The following is a 25,644-nucleotide window of genomic DNA, read 5'->3' on the forward strand; positions in this document are numbered from 1 at the left end:
CAGTCAGGAGGAGCTGCTCCACGGATTTCAATCAGAGGAGAAACTACGGATGCCGGAGAGTTAAAATCAGCCGGTTCGAGGTTAAAGACCCCTTCAGGCTGCTGAAGCTCTCTGCCTGTCACAACTTCCTGGCATTGTTCTCTCCTGTCAGGACTTTGTGCCCCTTTGCCGCAGATTCCTGCAAGGTCATGAAAAAAACACGCAGCTTTCTTTCTAAAATACCTTCATTCTGCCTGATTTTTCTGAATCTTTTCAAGGTGAAATTAAAATAAAAAAATGTAAGCAATTTGGTTGAAAATTAATCAAATTCCCATAAAGTCAGAGCTGACTTAGTTATTACTCTGTTTGGGTTGCATTAGGTTTGAGACTTTAACGCACTAATTTATATTAATTAATCACATTGATTATTAACACAATAACTTTTTTTTTTAGTTAAAGTCCGAACCGGAACCTTTGTATTGTGTTTCTGGTACACCTGTAAATCTAACGCACCAGCGACATCCGCAAACGGCAGCAATAGCCAACGAAATCATTCCTCATTAAACCTGGCTTCTAAAAACAAGCTGATTGGACACTGGAGAAGGCTATTGTTGTTCAACTTGTGCTTATGTTAGCATATGAACTAAGCTAAAATAGCATCTGAATGCTAGTAGCAGGGTCACAGACGTCTCCAATGCTAAAGTTAACATTCACAATTCTAACAAAACTACATTCCTGAAACACTTCAAAGCTAAATTACTCCAGTTTGATGGTTCAATAACTGAACAGATTAAAAACATTAAATGTCTTTACTTTTGAGTTTTAAATATGCTAGTTTAGCAGCTACACTGTTTTAAAGTTGAAACGGTGTAGCTGCTTCAACGTAAAAAGCAGGTACACTGTTATAAGTGCTTATTTTTATGGTTTTCAATTAAAATGCGATTAATAGAGCCTGAAAATAACTTGATTAAAAATTTTAATCGAGTCCCAGTTTTTATCCTTGCCTTTATGATTTTTCTATTACTTTTACTGTATCCTGCAAAACTACACACACCACTAAAATTATTTCTGATCTTTCACCTATTTTGGAGGAATGTTGTTTTTGGTTTTTTTTTTTTTTAAATGAGTGGTTTCAGCCCCCATCATGATGATGCCACTAAATAAAGTCCATTAAAACTACCTTCAGAAGTTACCTGATTGTGTGAATGCTGTAGACATATTTTTAAGATATTTTACCTTTTCTGCAAATTTTATTTGTATTTTATTTTTTTAAAAGGAAATAAAAGGAAAATCTTCAAAATTCTGCATAAACTAGGTTTTTTCATTAACAAATTATTTCACTTATTTCATAGATTATTTCACTTATTTCATATATATATAATAATTCCCTTCTCACCCTCCGCGGGTGGTCTGTTTCATCCTCTGAGCTCGGGTTCTCTACCAGAGGCCTGAGAGCTTGAGGGTTCTGCGCAGTATCTTGGCTGTGCCTAGAACTGCACATTTCTGGACTGAGATGTCTGATGTTGTTCCTGGGATCTGTTTGAGCCACTGCTCCAGTTTGGGGGTGACTGCCCCGAGTGCCCCGATGACCACAGGCACCACTGTGGTCTTCACCTTCCAGGTCTTTTCCAGTTCCTCCCTGAGGCCCTGGTATTTCTCCAATTTCTCATATTCCTTATATATATCACTGTTATAAGTGAAATAATCTGCCAAATACTTTTTAATTAATGGTTGCCTTGCAGCAAGAAGGTTCTGGGTTCGATTCCCGGCCCCGGTCTTTCTGCATGGAGTCTCCATGTTCTCCCTGTGCATGGTGGGTTTTCTCCAGGTTCTCCGGTTTCCTCCCACAGTCCAAAAACATGACTGTCAGGTTAATTGGTCTCTCCAAATTGTCCCTAGGTGTGTGTGAGTGTGTGTGTGCATGGTTGTTTGTCCTGTGTGTCTCTGTGTTGCCCTGCGACAGACTGGCGACCAGTCCAGATGACCCCGCCTCTCGCCCGGAACGTTAGCTGGAGAGGAACCAGCAACCCTCCTGACCCCACCGAGGGACAAGGGTGTGAGAAAATGGATGGATATTAAGGAATTATTGACTTAAAACCAGCTTCTATATCATGTTGAAAAGTTACTTGTAAGTTTTTGTCTCATTTTAAGTGTAACAAGACATTTCCACTTTTGAAGAGTTTCATTAAAAGCACATTCATGTCTTAGAATGGCTTAGTCAAAGTCCAGAACCTGAGTGACTAGAAGATGTACATCAGCATATACTTTTTTCTCTTTTTATTCACCATTTTGTGTTGCTACATAACATGCAAACCCTTTAAAACACATGCTGGGTAAATTATTTAAGAAGTGACAAATTTGGATAAATTCTGCTGTAAGGAGACAAAACAAAGGGGCAAAAAAAGGCGAAACAGACGTTTTATCAGTTTTATGGAGTTTTCCTGGCCTTCAGTCCCTCTTCTCATCGCTAACTGAGGATGTCCTGTCAGCTATCTGTGTGTGTGTGTGTGTGTGTGTGTGTGTGTGTGTGTGTGTGTGTTCATGGGAAGTGGGAGGGCAGAGACTCCCGTCTGCTTGATCCCTCAGATTGTCCGAAGCATCAGAGCTGGACGGCGTCGACTCCAGGCAGGGAGGAAAACCTGCAGCGTGTAAATCCAGAAAAGCTGCTTCCACAGAAAGGTAGGACGAAGCCTTATGTTTGGATAAAATAAAAAGCTTTTATGTTCGTTAAAATGCTTAAAATCTGACCAGAACACTGGATTTTTTTTATAGGAGTTCGTTTTAAGTCAATAACTCTTTAATATTGATTAAAAAATAATATTTCCACCTGCAGATTATTTTATTTCTAATGAGACATTTTATAACATTTTATAATAGTGCTGTTTCATCAATATTAAGGAATTATTTACTTAAACTCAGATTTCTTACTAAAAAGGTACTTGTAGGTTAGTTATAACATATTTCAAGTGTACTAAGATATTTGCATTAAAGACTTGGTAAGATTTTGTGTTTTTGCAGTGCAGGTTTGGTTGTCAGCTGTTCACTGCAAAAAAATCTAAATCAATCAAACAAAATCTTACCAAGTAATTTATAGTGTAAATATTGTAGTTTTGTTTTATTTCAAGTGTACTGACTTACAAGTCACTTTTTAGTAAGGTATAGCAGCGTGTTTTAGGTCAAAAATTCAAATTATTTCACTTACAACACAGGTGTCAAACTCAAGGCCCGGGGGCCAAATCTGGCCCGCCGTAGCTTTTTATGTGGCCCTCTGGACTCCAAATTACATCAATAAGTCCATCCAGTTTTTCACAAATCTGCAAAAATCACACAAAATCAAAAAATGTCCACATTTTTGTCCTGATTTTACTGCTAATTTTCTCAAAATTGCTCAAAAACATTGAATCCGTAACTGATACAGCAAGTGATAAAAAGTCACATTTAACGTCATACATTAGTGTAAATACTGTAAAAAAAAAATAATTACAAATATTTCTTAATATTTTCCACAAAATCTGATTGCAAAAATAAACACTAAAATAATCACAAATCCTGGAGGAACAGCTATTTATTGATATTTTAACAGTTTTATTGGTTTTATCAATAGATTCTGGTGCAACCGGCCCTTTAAGAACATTCAGATTTTTGATTCGGCCCAAAATAAAAATGAGTTTGACACCACTGACTTACAACATGGAAGGAATGTTGTATTATAAGTGAAATAATCTCCCAGTGGGTCTTGAACTTTATTTTTCAACAATATTAAGGAAATATTTACTTAAAATGAGCGACTGTTTCTTACAGAAAAGATATTTGAATGAGAAACTGAACCAAAAATACTTGGTAATGTTTTGTTTTTGCAGTGTAAAAGGTCGCATCTGTTAGCCATTTCCAGTTTATTTTGGATTTTACGTGTTAAAACCAACAGAAAATGATAATATGAAAAGTGTGGCATGCTCTTGCAATTAATGCCTTGAACAAACTCTGAAGATCCCGTTTTTGCTGCAAGTTTTGTTGGGTGTGGATCTACCCAGTTTGCACATCTAGATATGTTTTCTATTTCTTTTTATATATCAAGCTCAATGTGAGAACATTTGTGATCAGGCTTTACTTTGACTAGGCCATTCTGCTGTGACCTTCTTGTTCTACTTCTTGTTTTCCTCTATGTTCGTCTTGCCTACTGAAGAAAAGAATCTGAAAAGCATGACGCTGCCACCACCATGCTTTATAGTGTGAATTGAGTTTTTAGGGATGGATTTCATCCCTGCTTAACGTTTTTGATGTCTTCCACATGTTTGCCTTTTACATGCCTGAGCTTTTTGAAACTTTCTTTAAACTACAAATTTGTTCCATGAAGACACTTTTTTGGATTTCTGTTTAGATAAACAGTCAGTTTTGGGGTCAACACTCTTTCCATGTTCAGCTGATGGATTGAACAGAATTTTTGAGACGTTTAAAGCTTCAGAAACGTTAAATTACAGACAGATTTACTAGAAAAAAAACTACAAAAAGTCGCATTTTAACCGTAAAACTTCTGTAAAAGTCTGTAAAAAATTGAGTTTGCAAGTTTCAACAGCAGTAAACTTGTTACACTGCAATAAGTTAGCGTTACTTTAAACTGTTCAGTTGTTGAAATGTACAAAATTAGTTGACAGTTTAGAAAAGCAGGAAAGAACTATTCTATTTGCCGAATGCCGCAGGAATGAGAGATTTATTTATTTATGTTGTTACAAAAACACTAAAAATTACCAAGTATCTACAGCCTAGTTTCAGGTCCAAATATCGTAGGACACAAAAAATTAGAATTTATTCAGCAAGATTTAAGAGCTTATTTTAAATTAAGTAAAAACACAAAACATTACCAAGTATTTCTGTTTATTTTTTAGTGCAAATGTAATAGATTAATTGTGATTAATCGATTATTAAAGTAACGGTCAACTAATTTAGTAATGAATTGTTAATTAGAGTATATATACTCAACAAAAAACCATTAGCTGAAATGGTTAAAATTTACTAAAGTATTGTATGTTTATTTTCTTATTTAAAAATGTAAATATTTATTTCATTTTTTAGATTAATTTAAATAGTACAAGTTCTATTGATTATTTCACTTATAAAAGGGAAACCATGTCTTGTTATTAGTGAAATTATCTACCTATGGAACTAGAACCTTTTATCAATATTAATTATTGATTTAAAACAAGCCCATATATCTTGCTTAAAAGTTGCTTGTGAGTTAGTTTTGTCTTTTTTAAAGCTGTTCAGAGGTATTGTCAGTAGAAACTGGACCAAAATACTTGGTGATGTTTTGTGTTTTTACAGTGTGTGGTCATTAAACCTGCTGTAGTTTTCCTAACATTTCGCTCGGCTCGCCCTCCGCCTCTCCAGCGCCTGCGGTTGCATAACGTCTGAAACATTTAATCAGATTAACTCTGATTAAACCAAAACCGAGTCCAGATCTGAAGCATTTCTCCTCTGCCCTCCCTTCAGACCATGACCTTCGACCACAACCACTCGCTGGACTTCCTGAACGGCACGCCGTGGTTCATCTATGAGTGCACCATCGAGCTGGACGCCAACTACAGGCGCATCGCCCTCTTCCTCATCTACCTGTTCATCTTCATGGTGGGCCTGCTGGAGAACCTGCTGGTCGTCTGGGTCAACTGGCGGCGCCGCCACTCCGCCAGCGGCGTCGTCTTCTGCATCATCAACGTGAGCCTGTCGGACCTGATGGTGATCGTGATCCAGCCGTTCTTCATGATGGAGGTGACCCTGGACAAGGTTTGGCTGTGGGGCAGCTTCCTCTGCAAGGTCACCAACCTCATCTACGTGGTCAACTTCTACAGCAGCTCCTTCTTCCTGGCCTTGATGACCTTGGAGCGCTACCTGGCGCTGACCAGGCCGTCGCTGCCCACCCTGCTCCCCGTCGTCGGCCGCCAGAGGTGGATCATCTGCGCGGGTCTGTGGCTGCTGTCGCTGTTTTTGGCCCTGTTGGAGAACGTCCATGTGGATATCCTGGAGTGGGACGAACCGGGTTGCTACATGCTGCCTGAACACAACTTCACCGAGTGGTTCGTCTCCGTCGCCTTCCTCTGTACGATCTTCCAGTTCCTCGGCCCGGCGGCCATCATCATCACATGCAATGTCTTGATCGCCCGGGCGGTCAGGACCGCCCCGGACGTGGAGGGCCGGCGGGACGTCTGGTTGGTCCACGTGTATTCGCTGGTGTTCGTCGCCTGCTGGTTGCCCTACCACCTGGTCATGTTGCTGATGATTATTGACGATCTCGACCCCTTCATGTTCAGCTGCAACGTGGTGGAGGTCCTCTACTTCTCCTTCATTGTGGTGCAGGGCCTCTCGCTTTTCCACTGCGTCGCCAATCCGTTCCTCTACAACTTCCTGAGCAAGAGCTTTCGCCGCAACCTGATCAACACCGTCATAAGCTACATCCCCAAGGAGGAAATGGCGGAGCAGGTGGAAGTGGGGCCAAAGCCCAACACTCCCAATGGGGGCAAAGAAGACCCAGGGAGGCAGAGGAAGATGAGCAACGCGAGCACCAGCCAGTCTGATGTCGGATCATAAGGAAAAGATCATCAGCAATCAGACATTTTGAGTTATTTCAGCAAATTCTGGACTTTGGCGTATAGCAGAGGCAACTAATGGACACAACTTCCTCTCATATCCCACTTCCTGCTTATTATCCGTGCATGAATGTCATCAGTTTAAGTAGAGCAGGGCAGGAAATATTTGTTTTTCCTGCAAAGCTGCTCAACTCCCACAGGACCTTGAGCCAATGTCTGTAATCTTCCAACACAAGAGGAAGAATAGTGCCACACCAGGAATGTGTGTAAACAAATCATATGCAGTCAGACACTTGCAGGCCATTATGAGATTCTAAACTTAAAAAAAAATAAAATACAGCTGTTTATTTGCAGATAAAATCATGGCAAACATCACTATATGCTTATTTAACATTTCTGATGTGGTAATGATCTGTGTATATGGAATAAAAAACACTTTAAACATCGACTGTCTCTGTTTAAATTGGAAAATTTGTAATCAACTTCAACAATGTACTAGAAAAACTGAAGATGATATTTTAACATTTAAGACTGAAATTTGAAATATAGATTTATAATAATTCTCTTTTGTTATGAAAAGGCTCAGTTAGCTTGAATTTGAAAAGCAAAATTACTTCTTCACCATTTAAATTATATTAAACGTGGTTTTGCAGTAAACAAACCTTTCATTTTGAAGTGAATTAATAAAATTTTAACAGATTTCTTAATAATTTGCTCTTTTTAAAAAAATAATACTTTGGATATAAAACTACAATTGAATTGGTGACGCTTTTACTTTAGAAAGTATTTGAAAACTAAATGAATCTCTTACTGATTGCTTTACAGCCTCGTTTTGAACGTTATCATTAAGCATCTTTACTTGGAACGTTAGCAATTTGCTATGTTATCTAGTAAATGTTTTACTTACAAACATATTAGAACAAGATAGAACTCATATTTGATAACATTAGCGGTAGTTGCAATAACATTTTATCCAGCGTTAGCGCTAACATGCTCCGTTAGCATGTTAGCTATCAGTAGCAAACTTCTACTTGGCTTTCAGAAATTCTACGAAGTTAGGTAATTAGCTTTTGCTAATATCCGCCTAACTTAAGTTATGATGCAATAAGGGTTTTTTAAATTACCTTTTTTAACCTTGACGGAGTTTCAAATGAGGCTACATGGATACAGAGCGAAGGAAGACGTTCAAACTGTCTCTTCCATCGATTATATCCCCTACTTCAGCGTCTCTGCTTGGCTTTAGGACATGTTGCTGTGGAAATATTGTCTCTGCTGCCCTGATAACATGTCCTACAGTCCAGTCAGTGTTTTTCACACTCATTCCATGACTGAAACCACAACGACTCTTAAAGACGCTTGGAAGATATGAGTTTCATTTAGTTTCCCTTTTGGGATTAATACATTATATTTTTATTGAATAGGTAGCACTTTACTCAAACTGCAACTCTTATTCTCCCAAAAATGCCAAAAAAAGTTAGCATATAATAACAGTAGCATGTTAGGTAGCGTGAATTAGCTTCTTCCACTTTGCTAACTGAAATTTATGTTTTATAGGTAGATAAAATATAGCACATGTGTACTGATCATTACATTTTGGATAACTTTAACTGTCAAGGCTAAACTTCTGTGTTATCAGTTAAAATGCTAACTGTAGCAGTCTAACTCATTTATTACCTAAATATCCACTTTGATAACAGCAGCTAATATGCTATCTTTATGTGAAATGCTAATTTCCCAACACCTGTATGCTAACAGTACTTCTTATTTAGCCAAGAAGCAAACACTAGCGTATTACCAACAAGTTGTATTGTAATCAGGCTAATTTTAGGTATAAAAAGTCTGAAACTACCCTTTAAAACAAAATTTTTTTTTTGTTTAAAAATGTATTTAGTTAGTGTTTTCATCAGACACGAATGTTTACAGAGAAATAAACATTTGAGGTGAACAAAATGCGCCCGAGTGTAAAACTTTGCCCTTTATTCAATGTTATTGGAGAGATCAAAGATGCTGAGCAACATGTTAGGAAGCTTAGTGTTTATTTTCACAAACCATTCAACTGATCTTTATAACATTAACTTCAATTTCTGGAATGTTTCAACGGTTTAGAAGATAAGAAAGCAGGAAAGAAAAGGGGGAAGAGGAGCATCAGTTCACGGTTGGCACAATAGCAGGAAAGGACCAGGCTCTAAAGAGGTCAAAGGTCAGGTTAGACTGACTTTGAGCAGCATTTTTCCACAAGTTCATCAGCAGAAATTTGATGACGGATCGGTTTTATGGCACTCTAAACGGCGATAAATCATAGAAAACAATATTCCTATAGGCATCAATTTTATTCATTTTGAAAACAAAGCGATATGGAAAAGTATAAAGGCATAAAAACAATAAATATCTATAAATATGAATTAAGACAGGCGTTTCTGACAGAAATGTGTTGACGGCTACAGTGTGAACGGCTTCCTCGTTCTAAACAGATTCCTTTCTGCAAAGTCAGAAAAATATATAAGAAATGCACTGTGACTTTTACTCTGAAGTTTAAAAAAATTTAACTTTGGGACACTAACAAAAAAATAAGAAAACCATTAGTTCTGGATGCTACAATGACAAGCTATATCAATAATAGTGTAAATATCACTGACTGACATTAAAAGCCCAACTTTTAGAGAGATTAATTTGGATAAAGACAACAGCTTTCTGTGTTTCAACAGAGATAAAAAGCTCCAGTTTGAACCCGAGTGGCCTTCTGTTAGGCCACATGTTCACCGACGTCTTACATAGAGTTAAAGGATTTATTCACACACATAAAAACATGTTAAATTCTTCAACAGGCACATGAGAAATGAGATATTCCAGTTGGTTCTGTTGGCTTTTCAGCTCAACCAGATCCTAAAAGTGCAACTTGACTGTTTCTTCCACAAACACAGAAGTATAAAACCACATCTAAACGACGACAATGGATCCTTCAGATAATGTAAAAAGTGTTTGATTATAGCTTATGTTTGCTGACTGTTGCCTAATTTTGCTGTGAAGGTGTTTTTATTTTGGGCAAAAAATTTTTTATGTTTTTTTTTTTTTAAACAAGGCTGCACAGTGGCGCAGTTGTTAGAGCTGTTGCCTTGCAGCAAGAAGGTTCTGGGTTCGATAACCGGCCCCGGTCTTTCTGCATGGAGTCTGCATGTTCTCCCTGTGCATGGTGGGTTTTCTCCAGGTACTCCGGTTTCCTCCCACAGTCCAAAAACATGACTGTCAGGTTAATTGGCCTCTCCAAATTGCCCCTGGGTGTGAGTGTGTGTGTGCATGGTTGTGTGTCCTTTTTCTGTGTTGCCTGGCGACCTGTCCAGGGTGACCCCGCCTCTCGCCCAGAACGTTAGCTGGAGAGGAACCAGCAACCCTCCCGACCCCATTAGGGACAAGGGTGTACAGAAAATGGATGGATGAATTTTTTTAACAGCTGAACTAATTAACTGCTGAAAATTCTCGGTATGGGTCAAAATTCCCGCTAGAGTTCCCAGGACAGATTTGGACTTTTTTAAATATATATTTGGGGGAGGGGGGATACTATGCATTTATCAGATGTTTGCAAAATTATTGGATGAAAGATGCAAACTGCAAAACACACAAACAAACAAAAATACAACAGAAAAATGCTGCAAACAGCAAAAACAACGGCAGATTTAAAACGCTGCAAACTCGCTGCACAAAACAGAAAGATTATAAATAAAAAATAGTAATAAAAAATGGAGTAAAGTTTCACCAAAAACTCAGAAATCCATTTTTTAAAATTCTTTCTAGTAAATTTTTGACTTTTCAAACTCAGAAATCTGCATGTTTTTTTTTTCCACACAGTTTCTGACAGTAATCTGAATCCTTCTGTTCTTAGCGCCGTCCGTGTTTCAGGTGTCGCCGGCGGGCAGCAGCGGCTCCTTGGAGTGGTCGTTGTACATGAAGGTCTGCTCGATGTTGAAGTCGGCCGGCAGGTGGTCCTTGTGTAGCTCCATGTGCGACGACACCAGCTTGAGGGTGGAGAAGTAGAGTCCGCACACGGTGCAGCGGTACATGAGGGCGCCGGCGTGCGTCTTCAGGTGGCAGATCATGGTGGATCGGCCCCTGAAGAACCGCAGGCACACCTTGCACTGGTACGGCTTCTCCCCAGTGTGGATCCGCAGGTGGTAGGTGAACTCCCCCGAGTGAGCGAAGCGTTTGCCGCAGTAGCGACAGCGGTACCACTTCCCACGGATGCCCGCGGCCACGGCGGTACTGTCCTGCCCCGCCGCGGACGGGAAGCCAAGCTTCTCCGGCACGCTGAAGCCGATCGCCATCCCCAAACCCAGATTGATCTTCGAGAGGCCGCTGATGTCACGTGGAGACGAGGAAGAGGAAGATGGAGGACAGTCCAGGGAGTGGTCGGCTTTCCGCTTGCCGAGGCAGCCGCCGCCGCCGCCGCCATTGTTCAGGGACTCTGAAGTGTGCATTGCGAGGTGGAGCTGGAAGGCAGAGGAGGAGACAAACGTCTGTGGGCACAGGAAGCAGTGCATCTCCTCCGCTTTGTGCGCCAGACGCTGCTTCTCCTTAGCAGCCGCCTCGTCGGCATGAGCTGCCATGTGTCTGTCCAGCGGGGGGCGCTCTACGAAGCAGCAAGCGCAGTGAGGGCAGGTGAAGACGGGCAGGGAGAGATGGGCGAGGGCATGCCACAGCAGGGAGCAGAGGGAGAGCTGAGGCAGGTGGCAGACCCCACAGGTCAGGGTCTGCAGACACACGTGGCTCAGCAGGTGGTTTCTGAGCGCCTGAGGAGGAACAGAAGCACAAAAATAACCATAAAGCCTTAAAGGTGACCCATTATGGTTGCTTAAGCAGGTTAAGTTAGGTCTATGAGCAACATAAAACACGATAATTACATTTTTTGTGCAAATCATTCTTAGAGAAAGGTTTTGGTCAGAATGAACCGTTTTAGTGCGTCTTGTCACTTTAAATCCAAATTCTTCTGGCCACGCCCCCAACTCAATGTTTACACTCGCACATTAAAATGGCTGCAAATTGAAGAACAGAAGTGGAGCCTCCTGCACAACCAACAGGAATGCAGAATGTGGTTTCAGGATGGCAAGTCAACAACAAAACACTCGTCTTTCCAGCAGCCATTGTTTATCAGATGCAGCGGTTGAACTAGCTGACCAAATGTGCACCTGTTGCTAGGTAACACGCCGTAAAATAAATTAAAAAATTTATTTAAATTTGTATTTAATTAGAAATTTTAATAAAAATTAATTTAATTTTTTTTTTCAGAAATTAAAATTTAAAAATCTTGTTTTGTGCTTTTTCCCCCTTATTCTTAAGAAGAAAATAAATGTATAAATAGACTGCATGTATCCAGATGTAAAAAAAACAAAACAATATACTTCTATGAAAATTTTTCTCAATTATTTACCACTTTATTCTACTTTTCCCACAAAAACTCCAACAAAATCCATTAAATTTTGTCTCAATATATTCACATGCCTATCTTTGACATTTACCTGGAAGTCCTTGCTGAGGGTTTTGGTGCACACCGCACACTTCAGCTCTGAGCCCTGTCCGCTGCTCATCAGCGCCCCCTGCGGGATGCTGTAGGTGGCGGCCGTCTGGTGGTGGTGGCGCAGCAGTTTGCTCTGGCTGCAGAACTCCTGCCGACACATTTCGCAGGAGAAGAGCTGAACGCTGACGTGGGAGAGGGAGTGGGCCACGGCGGCGGCCCGGTCCGGGAACGAGGCGCCGCACAGCCGGCAGAGGCCCAGCTCCGTCAGGTGAGCCTCGGCGTGTCGCTTCACCGCGACCGGGTCTGCAGGGAGCGGCGCCGAGCAGGCCTTACACGACAGCTGGTTTCTGCTCACCTGCAGGAGAAAAACCACAAAAACCCATCAAAAACAAGCTTCTGCTCTGTTGACCTTTAACCCTCAAAGGAAACTTTAAATTGACTTTAGGTTCCATTTTTTTAAAGGTTTTGTTGGCTCTAGTGGTCTTTATTTGAAGGTAGTTTGACAGGAGGGAGGGGAATGAGAGATGGGGAGGACATGTGGCAAATGTCACCAGGCTGGGAATCGAACCTGCGACCACTGCCATGTGGACCAATGCCTCAATGCATGGGTTGTGCTTTGCCCCTGCGCCACCACAGCACCCTGACTTCAAGTTCCATTTAGTCCATTAGGGTTATTGTAGATAGAAAAACCTTCAAAATTTGTAGATTCATTTCTGGAATTTTATTTTTTTTTAATGTAAATTTATTACTTTAAAATATTGAAATTTTTCGACTTTTCCACTTGACAAAATTTCCAAAAGTCGAATTCAAACTTTCCAAAAGTATTTTTTTTGCTTTTAAACTTCGTTTTGTTTTTTTATTTTTCTTTGTAATTTTAAACTTTTCAAACTTAGACATTTCTGTCATTTCTAGACAACTTCTGAAATTAAAATCATAATTAGACATTTTTCTAGCAAATTTTTAACTTTTAAAACTCAGAAATTTCCGAGAAGTTTCTAAAAAGTATCAGATTAATCTCAAAAGTTCCCTGTTTAATCCGATTAATCGACAGAATAATCATAGTGTGATGCTAATCTGCTGCTAAGCAACAAACCGTGTTTACCAGGCCGCTCCTGCTCCCTTCGCTTCTTGCGCCGTTCTCCACACACACCAGCTCCTCTTCCTCATCTTCCTCCTCCATGTAGGTCTCATCGTCGCTCAGCTCGATTATTTCTCCAGCCAGCTGTCGCCACTCCTCTTCCTCCATCTCACCTTTACGCTCCCTCTCTTCAGCCTCCTCAAACATCAGCACGCAGTCTCCCTGTTTGCTCGTCACCGGCGCCCCCTGCAGGCCGGCTGGAGGCTCCCCAGAGGAGGAGGTCGGCGCTTCGGGTCCGAGCTGAGCGGAGGAGTCCGGGAGGGAGCAGAGGTCAGAGGGCGCAGGGTTGCACCGCGTCACGCAGTCGTTGCAGCTCTGCTCGGTTTTCAGCTGCAGCGCCGGGCGGCTCGGCATCTGTCCGTAACCAATGTGGGACTGGAAGTCTTCGGCCTTCAGGTCCAGAGTCAGACCAGCTTCCTGGGCTTCTAACCTGCCGGTTCTTGGTTGGAAGAGGGCAGAGAGGGGCAGTAACTAGCTACATTTACTTGAGTAATTTATTTATGAATGATTTCTCCTCTTACACGAGTCAAAATTCTGGATTTTCTTCCCACTGAATGAAAACCAAACATGTTTTAACCAAACATTCCCCAGACCCAGAAACGCACCTGCAGTTTCTGTTAATGTTTCATCAGTTTTGTTTGGAAAGAAACCGATTTAGAAAAATAAACATTTTACCTGATTTTATGTATTTTTTGTTACTTACATGAATTATTGTCATTTAAATGTAAAATACCAGAATCTCCACTTAAATTTATATTCTGATCAGTCTGAAATGTTTAAATATTACATTATTGACCATTTGATCAGTTACTCAGTACTTCTGTAGACTTTTTACCACATATTTTTTACTCGAGTAATTTGTTTTACTTTTACTCGAATACAATTTTTGTGTACTCTACCTACCTCTGGAAAAGAGGTGAAGGAGCTGCGGCGGGTGTCGGCGCCGCAGACTGACCGACCGATGAGGAGAGGGACGAGCAGGATGCTGCGGAGGAGCACATCGATGGATCAGAGGTTACGCCGCCGCCGACCAACCCCGAGTCCAGCGGCAGCTCTCCGTCTCGACCTGCTTTAGCAGAAACCTGCAAGTCCGGAAAGGTGGCGTGGCACGCCCGCACCAGCTCTACGACACCGAGCCTCTCCGCCAGCTCGTACAGCACGCCGACGTCGATGAGGTCGATCAGGATCTCCCCCGTGTAGACGAACGTCAGAACCTTCTCGAAGTTGGCGGGCGAGACAAACTCCAGCGAAAACGCTGGCGACGTCGTGGTCGGCGCCCGGCTGAACAGGTTGTGAAAGTACGTGCCGGCGCACACCAGCACCGCGCGGTGCGCCGCAAATGTTCGGCTGCCGACCTGCAGAAACACGTCGCAGTACTGACGTGTCAGCCGGCAGCGGTTGAGCTCCGCCAGCAGGGTGGCGGCATGGCCGGGACCCTTCAGCTGGATCCTCATCCCTGCTGCCGCCGCTGAACGTCTACTGACCTCGTGGAGAGAAAAACACAGAGGTTAGCTCAGGGGTGGGCAACTCCAGGCCTGGAGGGCCGGTCTCCTGCAACTTTTACATGTGTCTCAACTTCAACACACCTGAGTCAAATAATGAGGTCGTTAGCAGGATTCTGGAGAACCTGACCGCATTTAGGAGGTGATTCAGCTGTTGGATTCAAGTGTGTTGGACCAGGGACACATCTAAGAGTTGCAGGACACCGGCCCTCCAGGACCAGGACTACCCACCCCTGGGTTAACTCATCACTGCAGCAATTCTTCTCTAGAAGCTGATTTATTATGCAAAAGGTTAAAACAATTAATCAAATGAATTGTGATTAATCAATTATGAACGTAATAATCAACTAGTTTAGTAAATGATTAATCGTTACTGAAAGAACACACTCAATGCAGTAATTAAGCCAGAAATGTATACAAATATTTTATATTCAAGATAAAAAAAAAGGCATGTTTGTAAATCCATTCTATCCAGAACTCCTCAAATATCATTTTAGCTTCAATTGGTTCAAATTCTGTAGAAAAATAAATCTTATTAAGCTCATTTTGCTATTCAGTTATGAATTGATTAATCCAAAGAATACACTTTATTGATGTTATGTTGGGCAGAAAGGGCTGAATTTATTTATTTTGCTGCAGATGCATCCTTTGCTATAAAGATTCAAGCTAAAAGAATGCCGTCATTGCATATTAGGCAATAAAACGTTTATTTTAGAGGACGTTTTAAAAAAGACGCGGGTAGACAGTCCGTCTCTAGGCAACCGTGACAACAGCGCCGGTCCGTAGCGTTCTGGGGGTCGTTCAGCTCCCGCAAAGACCAAAATAAATCCCGTTTTATTTTGGTTAGCATCGTTACACTTAGTGCTGATATGTGTGTGATAGGCGTGTTTATGGGACATGTATAGAAATACGGAACAAATCGCGGAAAAAAACATTTAACAGCCAAATACGGGACGATTCCGTATATAACGGGACGGGAGGCAACCCTAGCTACAAGCCTTACCTATAGAAAATAACTCAAATGAAATCTATACAATATATGAGCTTCAGTTTTAAAGATAAACTGATATAAATCAACTTTTATTGAACCCGATCTGCAGCTTTGAATAAAACTAACGGAGCTCAGACCATCTCCGCTCACAAACACCTCAAACCCGCCACCTACGCTCGGTTTACGTCAATAAAACATCATTATCATGGCTCTTGCCATTGCTATTGTTATTATCATTAAGACTCACCCATTAGAAACATCGTCTAAGCTGAAAAAACGCTCCTGTTTTCCTTTGTTTTCAAACAGACTCAGGTGGCTCTCCACGTTAATTATAGTACAGTTTGACGAGCAGTCGCATGTTTATGACGTATGACTCTAAGACTAGACCGGAGACGTTGCCCTCTAGCGTCTGGAGGTGTCGCTGCAGACAAAAGAAAAGAGAAAGAAAGAAAGAAAGAAAGAAAGAAAGAAAGAAAGAAAGAAAGAAAGAAAGAAAGAAAGAAAGAAAGAAAGAAAGAAAGAAAGAAAGAAAGAAAGAAAGAAAGAAAGAAAGAAAGAAAGAAAGAAAGAAAGAAAGAAAGAAAGAAAGAAAGAAAGAAAGAAAGAAAGAAAGAAAGAGTCTTAATTCTTTCCTCAGCTAGGAAATATTCGTTCATTAATATCTTTCGTTTTATAATTAAAACAAGGTAAAGTACAATTAAATCACTTTCTTTTTCACAAATAAATACGAAATGAGCTCTGACGTCATCATGTGAAAATATGTTAAAAATGAACTGAATATTTAACAAGTTGTGGTCTTTTTTATGTGCATACTGTTTACAGAATGTTGATATGCCACGGAAAAGGGAAGTGCCTCACCATGCAGGGGGAACAACAGCAACAAGCCATAGAGTCTGATATGAATCAAGCATACATTTCAAAATAGAAGTACAAGTTATAGACAGTTTGATTTTGCACTATTCTGTGTGCAACAAACATTTTTAAGTGGATGTACGGCATAAAAACTTTCCTGTTTTAGCCTTTGTAAGGCAAGACATGCTCCTCTCACTCTCATTATTATAATCTGTTAAGTCATCTCTCTTTCCGGTCTCATGCAATAAAGAGAATAAACTGTTGTGTGCGCTGGTGTGAGGACGTTTCAGGGAAAAATGGCTCTGCAGACACAACTTCAGTGAAACAGTGAAGGAATTTATTTCAATCTACAGCCTGTTTCACGACAAACGAACCACGAGGAACCTCAGTATTGAATACCTGTTTATCTTTAGACACAAAATCTTTTATAGACCTCTGGGCAGCACACATACCAAATCTGACATTCCCCAACATATAACTCTAAATTTCAAAATGGATTTTTTCTCATACACACTTTCCTTATCTGGTTTTATTTAGTTTGTGACCTCGACTATGGCTGGGCGATAAATTGATTTTATTGATTAATCAATTTTTTGTTTGACTTTTGAAGATTTCATTTTTGTAAAACACTTTTTTTTAAATCTTTTTTTTACCAATTATATTCTCATAATTAAGCATTTAAAAAATGCATAATTGCATTTTAAAAAATCTCTGTAGCCTGGCTCTAACACTCACAGAGGGGATGATAAAAGCCAGTTTACAGATATTAATTTCTAATTTCTTTTTTGGAAAAGAAAACGAGCCTCAACAATCAAGTTCCACACTTTTCCTTGTTTGATTTCCAACCTCAAGAATAATTACATTTTTGTCAATAAACTTCTTAAAACCGCCTCCATAAAAAACAAAAACGACCAACATACGAGGAATTCATTTCAGAAGGGCAAAATTACAAACTGTGAAGGGAAAGACAAACAAAACAATCCCGTTATTGCTAATAAAAAATGTTTTTATTTTCATTTAAGTCATGAAGAATTCACATGATTCACAACGTGTCCCAAACTGCTTCGTACTTGACTTTTTAAAACCATGAGATCAATACACAACAGTAATATAAATGTGAGTAGCATCTTCATGTAGTCGTCTCTGCGATCCAGAATAAAATGTTTCAACACATGGTTACATACTGCATGTTCACATCTGCTCACTGCGCTTCGTGGAATGTACGGCAATAAGAAATTATAAAAGACAATGAAAAACAAACCCAACATATTTTCAACAAACTTCTTTTTTTTTGTTTTTTTTTTTACAAAGCTGAGTCCCTTTGGGTGCGTCTTCGCTGAACATTGCAGGTGTTGTATAGATTTTGCATCTCTGGTTGGAACAAAGATTTCGTTTTTCTAGCTGTATTTTCTCTGCCGATTCGTTTTCAGGTTTTGTTCTTAAAGCCAAAGAAAAACTAAAATTTGGTCCAGTCACAAGAAAAATCCTCGGATGATGAGCGCGCTGTCGGCTGACGCAGTTCACACTTAAAGCAGTTGCTCCTCATCGTCACAGCTGGATTATTGCACTTCATCGGGAGGAAGTGGGACTGAAGCGGACAGACTGGCTGCGCTAAGAATGACAGAAGACGGCTACGGCTCTACAGGACGGCATTTCAGCAATACGTTAGTGATCGACTCACCGGATGAATATTGCTTTCACGTGGTTTGATATGTTGTTCAGTCTTCAGTAACTGTTTATTTTTTTTTCCTGTCTTTTTACCCATTACGTTGTTTTGTCCCGTCATGTTTTAACAGATGTCTGAAGTTCTGGGCGTCCGTCCGGTACGTCCGGGCTACGACACCCACTTCCTGGAGCTGGTCCGGCCCAGGCTGGCAGTGCTGGAGCGGCGGGAGAGGACCGGCGTGGCGGCGGCAGCGGCGGTGGGGGACGTTTCGTTGGAGCATCCGTGTTGGAGCAAAATATCCATGCAGCCTTTGCTCCCGGTTTTTCTGGCGATCATCATGGGCGTCTGACCTTGGCTGTCCTTCGCTTTCACGTCGATTCCATACTGTGAGAGAATAAATACGAGAGGAAACACTTGAAATTCCTTAAAGGGGCAGTGTTAAGCGTTTCCCAGGCATTAAGAGCCATTTTATAGCACCATGTTGCCTTCAGTTATTACAAAAATGTCGTAGATATGAAATTTAACTACATAATTTAACAACTTGAAATTGGGCCTCTGTCTCTTTAAGAAACTCCTGCTCTTTCTGAAACTCCGCCTACATTCCACTGGCTGGATGGTTGCCATGGAGACTAGAGGCTTTCTCAAACATGCCTGAAAGAATCAAGGCAACATTAGGTATGTTTTTAATGAGAGAATAAGATTATAGCATGATATAAAGCTCAAAAACGGTCAACTTTGGATAATATTGCTCCTTTAAAAATTTTATATTTAGCATAGAATAAGAAATTGAGCAAAATCCATCGGATTTAAATCTGTTTTCTCTTCATTTTCTGGATCTTTTGTTAAGAGAGAGCAAAAAGTTCCACAAAAGAAGTTTTCCATTTTACTTTTCTTCTCAGTGAAACTTGATTACTCATAAAAAAAAACCAGCAGCGTCACAGTTCATTTCTGTTGTTTCAGACCTTGAAGAGACGCGGCTCGGCCTCTTTCTTTTGTTCTTCTAAAAATAAATGTTACCAGACATCTAAGGTTTCTTTTCAGACTAGAGGTGGAAAGTACAATCAGAAATACACCCACCCAGACGAGCAGCTGGGTCATGACCACGTCTCCCAGCTGGCAGGCGGCGTGCAGAGCCGTACGCGACGGCGTGGCGGCCAGCGGTGCGTTGATTTGCTCCTTGGTGCTGTGGGCCAGAAGCAGCAGCAGCCGGAGCAGATCCCGGTCGGTCACTGCGGACAGGAGCGATGCCGGCACGCTGTCCTCCGAGGCCGGCCGTAGAGGAGCAACGAAGGCGCGCTGCTCATACTTCGCCCGGATCCAGGACTCTCTTTCCTCCCTGGTGACACGGAAACATCGCAGGGCCGCGTGAAAACATCGAACAACGTAGAGAAAACCTCCACGTTCTGGTGAGGAACGCATTTTTTATTCTGGGATAATAGTTTGTCATTAAAGATAATTTGTACAAGACTCAACAAGACAAATTTTTTAGCTTTTCAGCAACTAATGCTCAATTTTAAAGAGTTTTTGTATATTTTTGTACTTCCATTTGGGTTTCTACTGCTTCTAAAAACAGCCTAAGCGTTATAAAAATAAACATCCAGACGTTTTTTTTGGCAAACAGTTTCAAAACCGTTCCAAAACATCACAAATGTCAAGTTACATTCGATCAGCAATGTGTCACCTAGCAACCCCAGCCGAGTTCTGCTGTTACCTAGCAACCTCAGCGGAGCCCCAGCAAGTTTAGTTAGCTGGTTTTACCGCTGTATGCGCTGCACAATGGCTGCTTTCATTTACCCAGTTTGGTATTAAAACGTTTATTTACCAAACTGAAACTCTAAACCTTGCCGGTTTGGTTCAACCCACCGTGTTGCGTTCGGCGTGGGTTTGGTGCGGCCCTGGGTGCAGCTCTCCCACACGCTGTTGGCCATGTGGTTCCCGATGGCAGCCAGAACCTGCGTGAGTTCCCCCGGCCAGTCGTCCAGGTCCAACGAGCGAACACGAGACAGGTGGGTCCCCAGGTTCCGGTGGATCCCCGAACACTCGATGCAGATGAGGGCGCCCAGGTTCAGACTGGCCCAGGTGGGATCTGCAGGGACAAGAGGAGGTGAGTCTGGTTGCAGCACTGAAGCAAAAACATAACACTGCATAACCACAAAGTATTACCAAGTATATTTGGTCTAGTTTACTTACAAGTAACTTTTCCTGTCCTATAGCTTGCTGGAAAAGTTACTTGTAAGTTAGTTTTGTATTATCTGAAAAGCACTAAGATCTTTGTTCTAGAAATACTTGGTAATATTTGGTGTTTTTGCAGTGTAAAAAGGGGGCTGCACAGTGGCGCAGTTGGTAGAGCTGTTGCCTTGCAGCAAGAAGGTTCTGGGTTCGATTCCCGGCCCCGGTCTTTCTGCATGGAGTCTCCATGTTCTCCCTGTGCATGGTGGGTTTTCTCCGGGTACTCCGGTTTCCTCCCACAGTCCAAAAACATGACTGTCAGGTTAATTGGTCTGTTTAAATTGCCCCTAGGTGTGAGTGTGTGTGTGCATGGTTGTGTGTCCTGTGTGTCTCTGTGTTGCCCTGTGATAGACTGGCGACCTGTCCAGGGTGACCCCGCCCCTTGCCCGGCACGCTAGCTGGAGAGGCACCAGCACCCCTCCCGACCCCACAGAGGGACAAGGGTGAAAGAAAATGGATGGATGGATGCAGTGTAAAAAGTGAACTTACTCGATGCTTCGCAGTCCACACACAGGTTGTTCCCCTTGGTGTTTCGGATGGCCTGCAGCGCCACGGCCTCGCTCTGACTGCTCCTCCGTGCCTGGCCACAGAAAGTATCAATCATTTCAGTTTCACAAGACACAAAACTGGGCGACATTTGACCTCAGAGAAGCTGATTTTCTTGTTTTGCTGCAAAAATATATTCATCTGGAGCAAATTTATTTAAATTACAGATGCAGAGCTACAAGTTCAGCCACACAGGACAACAACTGGACACCCATCAGGGCCCAACATGAAAACTAAAGGTTTAGGCTCCATCAAGTCCAGCAAGACTTCGCTGGATTATAAATGACCCCAGAAATTATTGCAGTAAATGATAATATTTTTGTTTTGACACTATTTTCAAGCAATGTAATGATAATGGCACAATAATGCAAGCACACTCTCTCAAAGATGAATAAACTTTAAATTCTAATGAACATTTAATAGTGCAACTGGAAGACATCTTAAATATCCATCCATCCATTTTCTTTCACCCTTGTCCCTCAGTGGGGTCAGGAGGTGCTGGTTCCTCTCCAGCTGACGTTCCGGGCGAGAGGCAGGGTCACCCTGGACAGGTCGCAGGGCAACACAGAGACACACAACCATGCACACACACACTCACACCTAGGGGCAATTTAGACAGACCAATTAACCTGACAGTCATGTTTTTGGACTGTGGGAGGAAACCAGAGTACCCGGAGAAAACCCACCATGCACAGGGAGAACATGCAAACTCCATGCAGAGAGACCCCAGGCCGGGAATCGAACCCAGAACCTTTGTGCTGCAAGGCAACAGCTCAACCAACTGCGCCACTGTGCAGCCACATCTTAAATATCCAAAATAAATAAATTAAAACATCCAAACCCTAGTCAGGAGCTTCTGTGTTTAGTTCTGTCTACATCAGGGAACCTTTCCAAACCAAAGAGCCATTTTTGCTCCAGCCCAGCTCAATTAAACTCAATCACATTCCCAAAAACAACTTTAAGATGTCTAAGAAATATTTACTCTAGGAAATTTGTGGTTGTTTGTAAAGAACCACCATTTCATTTCTGTTTTTAGGTTTTGAAACAAAGAAAAAAATATATATATATTTACAAAAAGATGCCTGATGCATTCATTTTCTGTAATGGGGGGGGGGAAAAACCACTGAGCTCCTTCCAGACTGAGCTGCTTTAGGACCTCTGTCACTTTAAATCCAAATAAGCTGCTGCTGGCTACTCCAGCTGGTTGCTAGGTTACGGGGCTGGACTGGGCCTGGGTTGCTAGGTAACGGCACAGAGCCTGTGGAATGTGCCGAAAAGTTACTTAAAAGTTAGTTTTATCTTGTTTTAAGTGTACAAAGACATTTTCACAATAAAATAGACTAAAATTACTTGGTAAGGTTTTGTTTTTTCAGTGTGCCATTATATTACTTGAAAATGGTCTCAAAACAACAATACTATCGTTTAGCACAATAACTTCTGGGACAATTTATAGTCAATCTTATGACTTACACCTCTGCTTTTCTGTTCTATAGAAAGTACACATGTTCCAGTGTTTTGGGGAATTATTTATTTTTAAAAAATTGTTGTTTTTTTGTACCTTATTCCTGCCGCTCTCACAGGACTGCAGGCTTGCCAGGATCTGGCTCTCTATCGCTGTCACCCAGGAATCCCTCTCCTCCAGGCTCTGCGCCTCAAAGTGCCACATTTGGCCGGTAGAGGAAACTATAATAAAGTCTGCATTCTCTTCCTCTGCAAGTGCAAGAAAACAAATACAACTTTTGGTCACATCTGCACAAATTAGACATGGTTATAGTGGGATAATCTGTGGAGATTTGTCAAAAACAAACACAAAATGTCTTAAAGTCTGAGAGGTGAAGAACGAAAGATGTCGGGGTTATTTGGAGGAACGCATGCTTGGGATGGTTGGAATGGAAAGACTCTGCACCCTCATGTGTTACCTGTCTTATTAATGTTTCTCAAGCTACCAAAGCTCTTTAATTTCCACATTTTGCGTTTGGCTGCAGAGCGAGAGAAACGCACAGGGGAAAGGAAAAAAAAGAGAAACAGAGAGACGGGAAATAAGCTGTCAAGAAATCTTAACAGAGATATTTGATCATCCATTTTTAGACTGGAACGACAGACAGTTAGGAATAAGTTGTTTGTAGTGAAACAAAAGAATCGTCAAGAGTGCAGTAAAGCGGAAAATTTCCAAAATGTTCAGATAATTTCCCAGGGAAAGCGACATTACCCTCAGCTTGGCCAACAGCTGCATCCCCTTTCTGATTCATGCTCTTCTTCCTCCTGTTCTTCTTCCTGTCACTCATGGGAGACGCTTGGCCCGGATCTTTTCCGGCCGTCCCTTCAAGGCCGTCTGACATTAAAAAGGAGAAAAGAAAATGATCAGTTGCTGTGGCGGTGGCAGACATTCAAAGTTGAATCTGGAGTGCTACACTTGCCAACACTTTGTGCTTTAGCGGACAGCGATGAAGGGCAGCGCTGCAGTCCTCTCTCGCCCCCTTGTGGAGACAAAGCGCCGGGCCGGTCGTCGGCGACGGACAGAGTGGACGGACACAACTGAGGAACTGAGAGAAGGTGAAGATTTTCTGTTTATCATGTAGTAAGAACACATTTCACCTAGAGAATACACTGCAAAAACACCAAATCATACCAAGTAGTTTTTAGTCTAGTTTCCAGTGCAAACATCTTAGAACAAAACAAACTTACAAGCAACTTTTTAGCTTGTTTTCAGTCAATAATTCCTTAATATTGATTTTAAAAAGTGCTATTTCCACTTGCAGATTATTTCACTTATAATGTGGAAAAAATGTCATGTTATAAGTGAAACAATCCGCCAGTGGAAATAATAGTTTGTCTTAAATTTTTGTTTTTCTTTCATAAACAGCGGCCCTCTGTTCGTTCTGTTGAGCTTCATTTTGCCTCATCAGAAACGTCAATAGAGGCACTCCATTGTACTTACTACTGTTTTTCATTCATTTATGAATGTCAGATTCAAACAAAATATTTAGTTAGCAAACTAAATATTTTGCTTCAACTTTAATATTTGATTAGCAAGCTAAATATTTAGCCTGCTGCTAACTGAACAGCTAGCTTTAAACTGTGACAAATGAAAGAAAAACATGGCAAAGATATGACTTTAAAGAATGAATCTGCCTTTTTTTCTCTTATGACAGACTAAATAACCCAGATTATTGCTGCTAAGCTTTGACTGTGTGACTTTACAACCAACCCATCCTTCTCTCAGTCACTGTTAGCGTAATGATTGCCATTAATTCAGATTTTTGTTGTTGGTTTGTTTGTTTTTTTTTCCCATAGAAAAAAGGTTTGCTAGGCTATTTTTCTTTTTTTGTCATAGAAAGTTTTCTAAAATGTAGTTTATTTCTTTTTCGAAAGAAATATTTAAGGAAAGAGAAAACATGGAACATTAAGTTATGCAATATTTAAAACTAAATGGGATATTCAGCTACAAAATTCTGCCTTGATGTCAATAAATATTAATAAAAAGTATTATAAATATGTGTTTAATGCCCAGCTGAGTTGGCGAACTGACTCAGCGTACCTGTGCTGGTGCCGTCAGCAGCGGCCGGCTCCTTGCTGATCCCGTTGACTCCAGGTAAAGCCGCCGGGGGAACAGCTGAGGGTCCGGCAGGTGCCACGGCTCTCGGCGGGCGTTTCCCGGGAACTTTAACCGTCACACGGAGCAGGTCGATCTCCTTCCCGTGGGTGTTCTGTGTGTAGTCCTGTGATGGATGAGATGTTAAATGCTTTTACATGGTTTATGCTAAGGTTCTGTGAAACGGTGCTAAGGTAAATCTCTAGAGGAGGGTCTCCAAACTTTTTGTCACGCAGGACAAAGTAGTCGAGTCAGATGCTAAAATTAAGCAAATAAAGTCAGATTCTTTCGAAAGAAATTGATGATATTCACTGCAGATCGAAAACTTATAGTTAAAAAGGACCCAGATCGTGATGTAAGGTCGCACAGGGCGGCCATCTTGTTTGACAAGCGAGTTTTACAGCTTCTTTTATTTGGACTTTGCATTCAGGTCAACTCTATGACAGAGTATACAATTTTCTTTTTTAATCAAAAATAATACAAAAATATAGTCTTAATATTGCCAGGATAAAGTCGTAATATTAAGAGGATTTTACACCAACGTGTAAAATAGCAAAAAATTAATTTCTCATTAAAACAACTTTGTTCTTCTAATTTTCTTCTGGTATAATAATAATGCCTTTATTCTGCTGATTTTATGACTATATTCTTGTAATTATGTCGTTGTACATCTTACAGATAAGATGATTGAAATACAAGCCATTTTTTAAACATATTTTCTGTCATTTGTAATTTCTTTTCTCTTTTTATTAAAATTTGGTATGAAAAAAATCTGATTTTATTTTTACGCCATATTGCCCAGCCCTATCCCATGTGTGCACAATATTATTTTTTTAAACAATATGCCAAATATTTGTTTTTATAATGACCCAGCTACGTGATTACAAGATCTCAGAAAAATAATAACTCTACAAACACAGATATTTTTTCAAACTCTTAATTTTTTCCCCCTTCCAGTTCTGCCTCAACACCCTCAGAGTTATATTTACAATTCAAACATAACCTACAGGGACTCTAGATGTCAGATTATATAATATAATATTCTTTATATAAAATAGAAAATAT

General features: G+C 41.0%; 3 protein-coding genes across 8 annotated transcripts in view; 1 reads left to right on the forward strand and 2 right to left on the reverse strand.

Annotated features, from left to right (window-relative positions):
- Positions 1-2,049: 2,049 nt before the first annotated feature.
- On the forward strand, positions 2,050-7,003 carry ackr5 (atypical chemokine receptor 5). Its single transcript, XM_008414631.2, has 2 exons — positions 2,050-2,658; positions 5,467-7,003. Exon 2 carries the CDS (start codon positions 5,470-5,472, stop codon positions 6,556-6,558), a length of 1,089 nt encoding a protein of 362 aa, XP_008412853.1. The 5' UTR covers positions 2,050-2,658; positions 5,467-5,469; the 3' UTR covers positions 6,559-7,003.
- A 1,511-nt stretch (positions 7,004-8,514) lies between these two features.
- Positions 8,515-14,702, reverse strand: zbtb39 (zinc finger and BTB domain containing 39). 2 transcript variants are annotated; one of them, XM_008414633.3, is made up of 4 exons: positions 14,105-14,702; positions 13,166-13,640; positions 12,065-12,418; positions 8,515-11,338 (listed from the first exon to the last, which is right to left on the reverse strand). In XM_008414633.3, exons 1-4 carry the CDS (start codon positions 14,653-14,655, stop codon positions 10,448-10,450), a joined length of 2,271 nt encoding a protein of 756 aa, XP_008412855.2. In that variant the 5' UTR covers positions 14,656-14,702; the 3' UTR covers positions 8,515-10,447. The 2 variants fall into 2 exon arrangements, with proteins under 2 accessions (XP_008412855.2, XP_008412854.2); XM_008414632.3 differs by having other exon boundaries at positions 13,157-13,640.
- A 2,829-nt stretch (positions 14,703-17,531) lies between these two features.
- Positions 17,532-25,644, reverse strand: part of agap2 (ArfGAP with GTPase domain, ankyrin repeat and PH domain 2) — a 32,657-nt gene continuing 24,544 nt past the window's right edge. For 3 of the 5 annotated variants that reach the window (XM_008414638.3, XM_008414634.3, XM_008414637.3), the window contains 9 exons: positions 24,526-24,706; positions 23,405-23,530; positions 23,197-23,319; positions 22,907-22,966; positions 22,546-22,697; positions 20,931-21,021; positions 20,076-20,298; positions 19,290-19,548; positions 17,532-18,596 (listed from right to left, as the gene is read on the reverse strand). In XM_008414638.3, the coding sequence (XP_008412860.1) occupies positions 18,381-18,596; positions 19,290-19,548; positions 20,076-20,298; positions 20,931-21,021; positions 22,546-22,697; positions 22,907-22,966; positions 23,197-23,319; positions 23,405-23,530; positions 24,526-24,706 (1,431 nt within the window). In that variant the 3' untranslated portion in view covers positions 17,532-18,380. The remainder of the gene's footprint in view (positions 18,597-19,289; positions 19,549-20,075; positions 20,299-20,930; positions 21,022-22,545; positions 22,698-22,906; positions 22,967-23,196; positions 23,320-23,404; positions 23,531-24,525; positions 24,707-25,644) is intronic. The other 2 variants (XM_008414639.3, XM_008414635.3) reach the window with 1 other exon arrangement.

The sequence above is a fragment of the Poecilia reticulata genome, chromosome 7 (genome assembly GCF_904066995.2).
Source record: "Poecilia reticulata chromosome 7, P_reticulata-male-v2, whole genome shotgun sequence".
NCBI lineage: Eukaryota > Metazoa > Chordata > Actinopteri > Cyprinodontiformes > Poeciliidae > Poecilia > Poecilia reticulata.